The sequence below is a fragment of the Balaenoptera borealis genome, assembly GCF_965194805.1.
Source record: "Balaenoptera borealis genome assembly, chromosome: 6".
In the NCBI taxonomy this organism is placed as follows: Eukaryota; Metazoa; Chordata; class Mammalia; order Artiodactyla; family Balaenopteridae; genus Balaenoptera; species Balaenoptera borealis.
Window position 1 is genome coordinate 63,503,063 of NC_138863.1, and position 12,197 is coordinate 63,515,259.

Genomic DNA, 12,197 nt, shown 5'->3' on the forward strand with positions numbered 1-12,197 from the left:
ACTTTTTGGCCAACCTATTATATTATTTTATTGTCATTATGTAATAATATATCGTAGTATACAATAAATACTAATTAATTAAATTAATGTGAAAATATTTTATACCAATTATATGATCATTGACATATTTATATTAATTATAATTAATTGTATATTAATCATTTATGTAAGTTTGGTTATATATAAATATATGTAATATATTAATACTATTATATAGTAATAGTAATTACAATAGTAATAATCTCACATTAATTTCTCAGTGAATGGTAGTGAATATTATTACTATCATTAATGCATATTTAATGTGGAAGCAACTTATCTTTGGCATATCACTGCAGTGTTTTACCTGATTGTTGTTCTGTTTTATGAATCAGTTCAAACCGAGATGGACAGTAAATGCATATAATACATGCTGTTGCTATATTCCTTTTATATTCTACTCCAGAAACCCCTCATTGACTGCATGTCAGAAGATGGTTACAAGCTGGATCGAATTAAGGGTGAAATTGAATTCCATAATGTGACCTTCCACTATCCTTCCAGACCAGAGGTGAAGGTAAGTGCCAATTTCTTCTTTGATGATTCATTTCCAGAGCCACAAAATAATTGTTTTTATGAAGCATGACTTATTTTCCAGGAACGAGGCAGGGAGACACGTTTCTCTGGAAGTATCCTCAGGTGTCCTGTCGTTCCTCAGGCCACAAACCATATTCCTTGTGATAATAATATATGCAAATCTCTCTGGTGGGAACACAGTCTGGTAGCACATTCAGGTTAAGTCAACTGAGTGATGCTCTGTTAAAATGAGTGGCAGATCCTGTCACTGTGAGCACAAGCTAAACAAACTGCAAAACAATCAGAACAATCCAGAAGGGTAGCTTATCAACCACCTCTTTAAAGCTTGCAGAAGGCGGGACACTGAGTGGGTAGGGTATGAAGTGGCAAAGGAAAGCTGCTGTCTTGACGTTTTTTATTTCCTATACCTAAGTTCACAAGGATCTCTAGATCAGTCCTTGAAGGAAAGGTAATCTTGTGATATTATGGTCACATGTCTTACACTAGGTGATTGTCCAGGGGACATGATGAAGAAAATTTACAGTTTTCCCACACCTACTGAGCAAGTATCTTTAAAGCCAATTTACCCCACAGGAAAATTAGGATCTACTCCCCAAATGAACCGGCTTTGGGAGGAGACTTATTCCTCATTTTTAAAAGAGTATCTTTAGCCACCCTTTCTTTTTACTTTTTTTAATTGAAATATAGTTGATGTACGATATTGTGCTGGTTTCACGTATACTACATAGCGATTTGACATTTGCATACATTATGAAATGATCGCCACGATAAGTCTAGTAACCATCTGTCCCCATACAAAGTTATTACAATATTATTGACCATATTCCTTATGCTGTATATTATATCCACGTGCCTTTGTTTTATAACTGCAGGCTTGTACTTCTTTATCCCCTTCACTTATTTTCCCCTCTGGGAACCACTCCTTTGTTCTTTGTATCTCTGAGTCTATTTTCATTTTGTTTTGCTTGTTTGTTTATTTTGTTTTTTAGATTCCACATGTAAGACCATACAGTATCTGTCTTTCTTTGTCTGACTTATGTCACTTGGCATAATACCTTCTAGATTTATCCATGTTGTCACAAATGGCAAAATTTAATTTTTTATAGCTGAGTAATATCCCATTGTGTGTGTGTGTGTGTGTGTGTGTGTGTGTGTGTTTATATGTGTATACCACATTTTCTTCATTCATCTATCGATGGATACTTAGGTTGCTTCCATATCTTGGCTATTGTAAATAATACTGCAATGAACACTGGTATGCATGTATCTTTTCAAATTATTGTTTCTGTTTTCTTCCAGTAAATACACAGAAGTGAAATTGCTGGATCATATGGCAGTTCCATTTTTAGTATTTTGAGGAAACTTTGTACTGTTTTCCATAGTTAGCTACCCTTTCTTAATACTATTTCTATTACCCCCACAGAACTCAATCCCATGCAACTTAATTCTAATACTACATACTTATAATGTAGGTAATATATATATATATATATATATATATATATATATATATATATACACACACACACTCACACCTCATACATATCTGTATATAAAACATAGTTACATATATTCTGATAATATTTCTGAAGTATATTTTTGATTACTATAATATAGCACATATATATATATAAACATTAAATGTCAACATATGTAAAAGTGCTTTGTGAAATATAGATCACAAGGTAGTACTTACTCAGTAAAGATTTTTGAACAGATGACTGAAAGCTTCATTTATAATATCTGTTCGGAGCTAGTTCATAATAGCTGTTCAACAAATATCGGTTGAATTGAAATACATTTATGTCATTTCTGTTTTATCTTCTATTCCCAATGCCAGTAGTTTGTTTTAATAAAGTCTTCTACTGCTAAGTGGCTTTCTCCCCTAAGCTAATTGGGACAGTCTCCTTGAGGTATCCTGACATGTCAGAAACATTTTAAATTAGATTCTGGAACATACTTTTCCAAGTCGGCCTGGCTTATTTACTTCAACAGTGTTTTATTTGTTGGCTACAGCTATCAGTTTATTACTAAGTAATGTGCTAAATGCTAAAACCACATCCTAGGCATTGTTTACTAATTTTTCTGGTTATTGAGGGAAATCAGTGGCTATTGCTGTGAGGGCATAAATAAACACATACACAGTGCCTTCACAAAGCATTCTAACTTGTAACCTAATTGACAGCAATCTGAACATTGCTCTTTTCTTTTCTCTGCAGATTTTAAATAACTTAAGCATGGTCATTAAATCAGGGGAAATGACAGCTATGGTAGGATCCAGTGGAGCTGGGAAAAGCACGGCACTGCAGCTCATTCAGCGATTCTATGACCCCAGTGAAGGCATGGTGTGTATTTTCTAGAAACTTCTTAATCCACGGGGATAGGAAATTGCAAATGGTTATACATTGGTCAGACACAAAGGCCTAACATACACTGAGACCATCCTGACATCTGCATAGTTGACAATGATTTTTGACGGAACCAACTGGACTAATTCCCTCCATGGTGGTTGTGTTTGATAAATAACCAGTCTATCTGCTCAGTGATGTAACTGAATGTGCAGATACATTCAAAATGGTATTGCTACCTCTTCAGTGAGGGAACATTTCCATTTCTTTCTTCTTATTGTAACAAAATTATTATTGTTCCCTAAGGTCCTCCAAACGCTAAGTATAAGAAAGCTTACATGACCAGAATTAACAGAGAACAGCTCTTGATTATTGCTTTGAGAAATTAGGTAAAAAAACTACTGTCTCTTTCTCCTTGTGTTTACCTGACTATAAGCATAGATTGAAACTAAAAAAAAATATATTAATAGTTGCTATTTATCAATATTATATGTCAAGTGCTTTATGAAAATCATCACTTATTTTCACAGTGACCTCCAAAGATAAATATGCCCGTTTTGCGAATGAGGAAGGAGAGAGATTGAGATCTGAACCCAGATCTGTTGGATGCCAAAGGCTGTGCTCTTTTCACTCTGCCTCAAAATCATTCTTGTCAACATCTCCTTGATGCCTTTAGATAGGATCATTTGACTGTATATTAAATGACTTCCATGCAATGAGCTCTATATAATACATGTACTGTCAGAGTGACATGGCAAATGTGATAGAGTTTTCTTTTTTCACAGACACTTTGTTCTCTGATTGGGTATTCTTTGCTACATACCACCATAACTATATTCTGAATATATAGAAATCATGTTTTCTTGATGTAAAATTTTTACTTTTTTCTAATAGCAATATTTATTTACTTATCACACTTACAGTTTCAATTGCTTTTGAACAGCCAAGTGTCATTTGATGAATCTGGCCAGAAAGTAAGATTTTGTTCTAAACATATATACACAAGATAGAGATCATTGCTTATTTTCTTTGTGTCTTTTGAAGTTCATTTTGGCCTCAAGTCAAAAGATAGAAATATTCAAAGTATGGTGAATAACGGACTCTACTCTTTATTAAAGAATTTAAAACTTTTCTACTCCTGGGCCAATCATGTTAAACTATATCAAGTGATCTTTATATCAATTGTGTTTCTACAGTGAATTGTCCTACAGCTATACTTGATTTCAATTTATGTTGTCATCCTTATATTAACAACCACATTGTAAGAGGAATTGTTTCTTTTACAATCTCGTTGGTCTCTTTTTTTTCTCCCCATAGGTCAAGTACAACCTAGTAGTATGACTCAGAACTCTGAAGGATTCCAAGAGAAGTGACCTTGTATTCTTGTTCTCTAGGTGACCTTGGATGGCCATGACATTCGCTCTCTTAACATTCAGTGGCTTAGAGCTCAGATCGGGATAGTGGAGCAAGAGCCTGTTTTGTTTTCCACCACCATTGCAGAAAATATTCGCTATGGCAGAGAAGATGCAACAATGGAAGACATAGTCCGAGCTGCCAAGGAAGCCAATGCCTACAGCTTCATCATGGACCTGCCACAGGTATCCCTAGCCTCTCATTCCAGAGGGAAACCCAGAAGTCATAAAAGGCAAAAAAATTACACAGTAATGTGCATTTCTTTTCATTTGATTCCTAAATTATTAAATTCTTAATGTCATGTTTTAATTTTATGCCCAGAAATGTATCTTGAGTTTCTCCCTTTTGTCTGAAAATATGTTGTTGTTAATATATTAAAAATCTACCAAACTGGGGTAGCTTTCTTTTATAAGCTCCTTTGACCTGGATACAATTTCCTTATTCTGTCTATTAAACATTTGTCTAAGTGGATGATAAATTTGTCATGTGGCAGTAACTTTCACAATGCCCTTTTGATGTCTATCATTGTCACTGCTCTTTAATTTTCTTGTGCTTGGGCAGCTAATACTGTGTCTTCAGTACTGTATCTCACATATTCAAAATTTCCTCATTTATCTTCATTTTATACAACACGACAACCAAAACCAACTCCCTAATAATATACTTGTATGGATTTCACGGCCAATGGTCTGCTAAATGGAAGAGTTATTATTACTAGTTTACACATAGTTAGTGCTTACTACATATCAGGCACTGTTCTAAGCACTTTACATCTATTAATTCATTTAACTCTCACAATCATCCTGTCAGGCAGCTACTATTATTATCCGCATCTACCGATGGAGAATTGAGGTTCCAAGAGGTCAAATCACTTGCTCAAGGCAGGAGAGACAAGGATCTCATCCAGGTGGTCTGGCTCCAGAGTCCGTGCTCTAGAATACTTCCTACTCAGCCTTCTAAAATGTTTGTATGAATAGGATTTCAGCTGTGAGTATTATATAGTCTAGTGGTTAAAAAGTATAAAGCTTTAGAATCAGTCTGCCTCCATACAAATCCCAGCTTCTCTACTTGCAAGCCTTATGAACTTGGGCAAGTTACTTTTCCCCCTCAGGCCCCAGTATTTCCTTATGCATCAATTGAGCAGAATAGTAGTACCTAACTCATGTGGCATCTGTGAGGACTAAATATGACGATATGTGTAGAGAGCTCAGATTCATGCTTTCTACATGGTAGATGCTCAACTCATGTTGGCTGATAATAAGCAAGATAAGAGTCTGACCACAATGCCCCATTGTGAGATTCCAATATAACGCTAGACATGCAAGATACTCAGTAACTCTTTGCTATTCATGATAATGATTTTAAAGCTACTTTGATCTTTCATTCATAATATATGACAGTTTTAGCGTTGTGTTTTTCTGTGTTGTCTAGCTAGAGAAAAGAGACAATGTTTTGATACATGCTCTAATCCTCTAAGATGGATTTTCAGGACCCTGATCCACTTTTACTGTGGTGGAAACATTTTATTTGAAGTTGAGCTAAAGAGAAACACTTTTACATCCCAGAAGGAAAGGATAAATCAATATCTTTATTTTATACACAAATATTGATTAGATAATACCCTGTTTCAGGAAAGAGTCTTTTTAAGTGAAAGGCGGACCTGTGAAAATTCATGCTTGAGGAGGAAGCTAGAAAGGACCTTTGTAAAGAATCGGTCAGGATCCTTCAAATTCTTCCTCTTCATTACTGATGTCACCTTCTTCCTAGCAATTTGACACTCTTGTTGGAGAAGGAGGAGGTCAGATGAGTGGCGGCCAGAAACAAAGACTAGCCATTGCTAGAGCCCTTGTCCGAAACCCGAAGATCCTACTTTTGGACATGGCCACCTCGGCACTGGACAATGAGAGTGAAGCCATGGTGCAAGAGGCACTGAGTAAGGTTTGTTGAAAGTCTGAGTTCCTTTCATAAGTCTGTGTGGAAATTCTTGTGTTGCTGTAGGAAAGGCAGCTGTGGAGAGAGGAGAGACAGAAAGACGGACAGAGAAGGACTACATGGGTCAGTGTGTCCATCTGGAAACTATTGGCTCACCACTATGTTCCTCACAGTTGAATGGAAGACATTATGATTTGCTTCTAAAAGCTGCACGTGTAAAATTTTAAATCTTGCTAAGTCTAATGTAAAATATGTGATTTAAAAAATTTCCATTTTGGTTTTCAGCTATTGATTAATAGCAGCTACCGGACCAATTGCTGATTGGTGTGATGTGATGTGATGGCATTTATTAGCCACAAGAAAGCACGCTGGCATTTTCTAATGTCTGTACAGCCTATTTAAGGATCTTCCCAGGAACTGAGGCTCTGCCTTACTTGTGGATTCAGAGACTGCCCAAATGTCAATGTCAGCTCTGTCTTACAGTCTGGCTTAACTGTGCACTGTACACTCTTACAGGTTCAGCATGGGCACACAATCATTTCCGTCGCTCATCGCCTATCCACGGTTAGAGCTGCAGACGTCATTATTGGTTTTGAACGTGGTACAGCAGTGGAAAGAGGCACCCATGAAGAACTGTTGGAAAGGAAAGGAGTTTACTTCACTCTAATGACTTTGCAAAGTCAAGGAGATCAAGCCTTTAATGAAAAAGACATAAAGGGCAAGTGCCTTTTCCATTATGCTTGTACATTATATTAAATAATTAGCTATATATAATGTTTTTTGGATTTCTATGCATTTTAATATACAGTATCGTATTTGTTCTCCTCAGAGCCCTGGGAGACATTGTATAAATGATAAAGGAAAGAACAATGCTCAGGAGGTTTAGTTATTGATCAAGTCATAGAGCTAAAACACAGGTCTTTTGTGGAAGAACTTTCAATTCCATCCCTTTTTTCCCTCACAGTTTGCAAATAGGAGAGTCTTCCTAGAGTGTCCTGCACTCAGTAGGAGCTCTCCTCTAGTTGGCTGAGTGAATTAACCAATGACTAAAAAGGTTTATGCTTATTTTCACTAATGTAGATAGATACTTCAGGCCCTAGGGTACCTTCTCTTTTTCAATCTGAATTTTCAGGTTTGGTGGTTTACCTCAACCTACGTTAACCGAACATTCCAAACTTTCTCTACCATATCACATCTGGATTTGTGAACACCATTGGGTAAAATGACTGTATACATTTAACACATGTGATTTATTCTGAAAAGTTTTGTTTTCTTTTTTTAACTTGGTGCGTCTATCATTTTTTTTTTGCCACCTCTAGTGGGCTTCTCATAAGTTTTTTTGTGGTTCATATCGGCTATATCTATAGGTTATCTATTTCTGTGGTGATAACACATAGGCTATCATATAGTTCAAAAGATTCAATCTTGCTCAGTATTTTGATTTTTTTGTTGTTGTTTTTGTTAGAATGTGCTGGACAAGCGCTAACTTTCATTTATTGCAATAAAGTTAATAGACTGTTTTAGCATCAGACACAGTAATGATATGCTAGGGAAATATAGTAAATAATAATTTTATTTTGATATGGTTCTGCTTATTGTATACACTAAGGGATCACTTGTGTTGTGTTGAATAGGAAAAGATGAAACTGAAGATACCTTACTTGAGAGAAAACAGACCTTTAGCAGAGGGAGCTACCAAGCTAGCTTAAGGTAAGCTCAAGTCACAGGGCAGATTTTTAAGTTTTCAAATGTTCTTACGAGCCCTCTGCAGCTAAGATCCCCTGGCAATACCTCAGGTACAACCTGGAGAGCCCTTACTTAAGCACAGCCCCAGGTCTTGTGTAATAATGAACATGCAAATGAATACTTGGTTGCTATATTGACATTTCTGTCTCCAATTCATACAGATTTTTTGTTTAAATTTGGCTTCTCATTTTATTAAGGGTAGGGGTCATGATAAAGATGCTCTGTAGTTAAAATGTTGTTTATTAAGCTTAGAAAGGGGATTTTTGAAAAATCTGTTTAGACTTGTCTCCCAAAGCTAACTGTGGTATTAAGCACTGTCTTAAATGGAGGTCAAATTCATGCCTTTAGCTTCATTCTTTAACCTACTGAGCTGTAATTGAATTACAAATATTTCTGCTCCCAGAATTACCCGTCCAAAGTCAAATCATTCTTTAACTAGATGAAATAAGAGATTCATTGTCTGACGTTTAAAGAGAATTTTCCTAAACATGAATTTTTTTTTCCTAGATCAACACATGGGCATTGACTTCCAAAGCATATTTTTGGAGCATGCTATATAGCAAGACTATAAATTTAGCTTTTCATTCTGGTTTAAAAGTTTCAAAAATGAAATAGTTACTTTAATGTTAAAAGTCTATGTATTAAGAATAATTCTGCCCAGGAGTATTTGTCTATATTTGTGAAAATGTTATTCAAGATCTTTTTTTCTTAAGGTAGGAAACTATTTGTAGGCAACAGACTGACAGCATATTTCTCCACCATGGAGTTTACCATTTCTAGGACATTTAATTCAAGGCCGTGCTCTGAACAAAGACTCAGTTTAGGACTTGCTCATTCAAGGTAGCTAATTGTTTATTGAAAAATGGTTAAAGAAGCTTAAAATATAATATTCAGGTAACAACTCCAAATAGTTCAAACACAGATTTACTTATTTTTAATATTCACTGATTTTTATTTTTCCTTTTAAGAACAAGTCTATTCAGAAAAATTCTAAGAAATGCTAGTTTTATTGAATTTTTTGAATTTGGAAAGTAATAAAACAATAGCTTCATGTTTCTCTATAAAATAAACGCTATAAAAATTGCCAAAAATGTTAGGCAATTTTTATAGACATCTGGTATTATGTTTAACCAGCTTTTTTTCTGATTGGAAGAAAGAAAATTATAAAGGTCATTAGAATCACAATCTGAAGATACCAACTAACTTCTCAAAAACAGAAAATGACTAGGCAACTCTTTTGATCACTAAGTTTAAGGTTGCAAAGAGGAGATGTATCTCATGGTCATGTCAACAAGAAAATTAATATTTTCTTAATTTTTCAGATGAACAAAATTTTTCCCATTCTACGTAGTTTACTTACAGTTTACTATTAGGAACAGATAACCATTTTTAATATAAATATTTCCTATTTGGCTATTAGTTCTCACAAATTCTCCAATTTGGTGACTAGGAAGAGAAACACAGAAATACCACCTATACACAGAAAGTAGCTATTAACCTCCTGCAGAGAAAGATTTATAAGTTTGAGTAAGAATGTCTGTTAAAAATATCTTATTTTGTATGCTGACAGATCTTTTTTTTAAGATGACTCATTGAAATGTTCATTTGTATCTTATTTCCTTGGCTTCAGTCCTTCTGATGCCTAAGTCTCTCTTTAGTAATATATTTTAGGTTCAAGAACAATTTCATGGATGACAGTAATTTCCTAAATAATAATGTTGAGAGAGAGAACATATATTCCCAAATTAGCTGTTTTTATTTGTGGTGAGAAGTGGTACTCGGCTTCTGAGGAAGGGAGGGGCAGATGTTGTAAGTTTCTGAAAAGGGGTGTGATAGAACTCTAATGTTGGTGTTTATGGCAGACCAGAGGGGGCAGGTCAGGCCCCTGTCTTGCACCCTTACTGCCCATGGTCTCACTGGGACAGCTTATGCTAGACAGGTGGAATGGTGGGCAACAGGGAATGAGAGAAAGAGAGATTTAAGAAATAGAAGACGAAGTAGTAGAAGTTTGAGGGGACGAGGATCAAGGTCTTCCATGCTGAGAACTGGGCTGTAGGCAACTATATTTTGATGCCCTCTTCTTCTGCGCATACTCCTACCTTGGCTTCTACTGCTCTGAGTTTCTTTTTAGGCCCATAACCTTAAGTCTCAGCCCTGTCATGCACTCTGCTCTCTCTAGCTGACACATACCTATTTCTCACACCTTCGGGAGATGACCTCTCAACCTTAGTTAACCTAACTTAAAGAGATGACTCTATTGCCGCAGAGTTTCAGGCCAAGTGGGGGGGGATTGGGGTGTCCCAGAGGCCAGTTTGGTAGCAGGGAATCGGGGTGGTGTGGTTTCATGCCTGATCACAATGAGACTTGGCAATAGTCTGAGCAAGAGCAAGGAAGATGAAGGACTTGACATAAATGCACCTGTTGAACATGGTGACTAAGGGGATGGTGATGCCATCAACAGAACGTGGGAACAAATTAGAGTCATGCAGTTGATGCGTTGCTGCCTTCTCAAGAAGGCTGCATGAGCATCAATAATAAGCAGGCACCACCTTGGTATTTGTTTTAGTCTAACTTCACCTGGATACAGATGATAGAGAGAGACTTATGAATAGCTCCATCTAGATTGCACTACCACAGCCGATGCAGGTCTCCTCATCTCTAAATCATTCTCTTTACGCCGTACTTCTTCAGATTAAGTGCTTTGATAGTGTAACTTCTATCCTCTCAAGTCTTCAGGATTGCCTCTATCACTTAAGACTCTATTTGCAAATGGCTAAAAACCTAAGCCAACCTGGTTTAACCTTTAAAGGGAAAGAATAAGTTAACATAACTCAATAAATAGTCCAAGGAGGCTTTGGTATCAAACAAGGCTGAGGCTTCGATGATTTGTCCAAGATACATACAGTTTCTTTCTCTTCCCTTCTCTGCTCTACTTATTTTTCAGTATTCATTTTTCAGGAAGCTTCTTTCCTTGACATAATTGCCAACAGCTTCCAGTGTCACATACTTTCAAGTTTAATCTAGAGGAGAGTAGGAGTCTCCTTCCCAGAAATCTCAGGGAAAAAACAAAACAATTTGAATCAATCACTTCATGTATCTGCTCTATATACTAAGTATATAAAACTAGTAACTCTGTCTCCACACTTCTCTTTATACTGTTCTGTCAATCAGCAATGCTCTGCCCTCCAGCCTACAGATACCCAGATCCTACCTTAACCACCTCCTCTGTGAAACCTTTTATGGTAACACCTGACATACATTCCTTTTTCCTTTAAATTTCCATACTGCTTATTTAAATCTGCCTTATAGCACTTACCACATTCTCCCTTACATCAGGGTTGGATGCATGCATTGTTCTTCCATAAAGCTTTAAGCTCCTTAGGGAGAAGTCTGTAACTGACCAGTCTTTGTATCCCCCAAAGCACCTGGCACTGGTTTGCATGTTGTAGGTGCATGGTAAGCTTCTGTCGAGTGAATGAATGAACACACCAAGTTAAATTATATTTCAATAAGAGATTTGTTAACTAAATCCATCCCTATGGGCAGTATATAGCCTGGAGAAAACCTCACTAGGGGCCCTCTTTCCTCCTACCGGTCCATTTGTATCCAGGTGGCATTATGCTAAAGCAAACATCAGGGTGAAAGAGAAAGAGAGAGAGGGAGAGAAGGAGAGATATCAAAACTACAACCTACAAACAGAAGGGAGGTAACAGAGATGGACCATTGCCATTATAGCAATTAGTAGAACCATGTGGGTTTGGAATGGATTTGAGTCTTGGACCTTTTTTTGGTGGACTAGTGGAACAACTTTGCCCCCCTTCTCTTTCTCCCTCCTCAGTTATACTCTGAATCAGGGTCTAGCCTGCTGTCCACAGCAACCAAACTGATTAGCTTTGCCTTAAGAATAGCTCTATCAAACTTGATCAGGAAGCTCCCTTATCTGCTTACCATGTAACCTAGCAGACATTTCTGTTCATTTGACACAAGTGATGTAAACTCAGAACCAGCTGAGTCCTGTTCCAACCTGCCCATAATTTACAGGCTAATTCATCTTTCTGTTTACTTCCAGAGCTTCCATCCGGCAACGGTCCAAGTCTCAGCTTTCTTACCTGGGACCTGAACCTCCATTAGCACTTGTAGATCATAAGTCTACTTATGAAGAGGACAGAAAGGTCAGGTACC

At 36.6% G+C, this 12,197-nt stretch overlaps 1 protein-coding gene across 3 annotated transcripts in view; it reads left to right on the plus strand.

Moving 5' to 3' along the window:
• ABCB11 (ATP binding cassette subfamily B member 11) overlaps positions 1-12,197 on the plus strand; it is a 99,611-nt gene that overhangs the window by 50,321 nt on the left and 37,093 nt on the right. For all 3 annotated transcript variants that reach the window (XM_082396838.1, XM_082396840.1, XM_082396839.1), the window contains 7 exons: positions 446-556; positions 2,796-2,921; positions 4,319-4,522; positions 6,105-6,275; positions 6,786-6,987; positions 7,904-7,979; positions 12,085-12,187. In XM_082396838.1, coding sequence (XP_082252964.1) covers positions 446-556; positions 2,796-2,921; positions 4,319-4,522; positions 6,105-6,275; positions 6,786-6,987; positions 7,904-7,979; positions 12,085-12,187 — 993 coding nt within the window. The remainder of the gene's footprint in view (positions 1-445; positions 557-2,795; positions 2,922-4,318; positions 4,523-6,104; positions 6,276-6,785; positions 6,988-7,903; positions 7,980-12,084; positions 12,188-12,197) is intronic.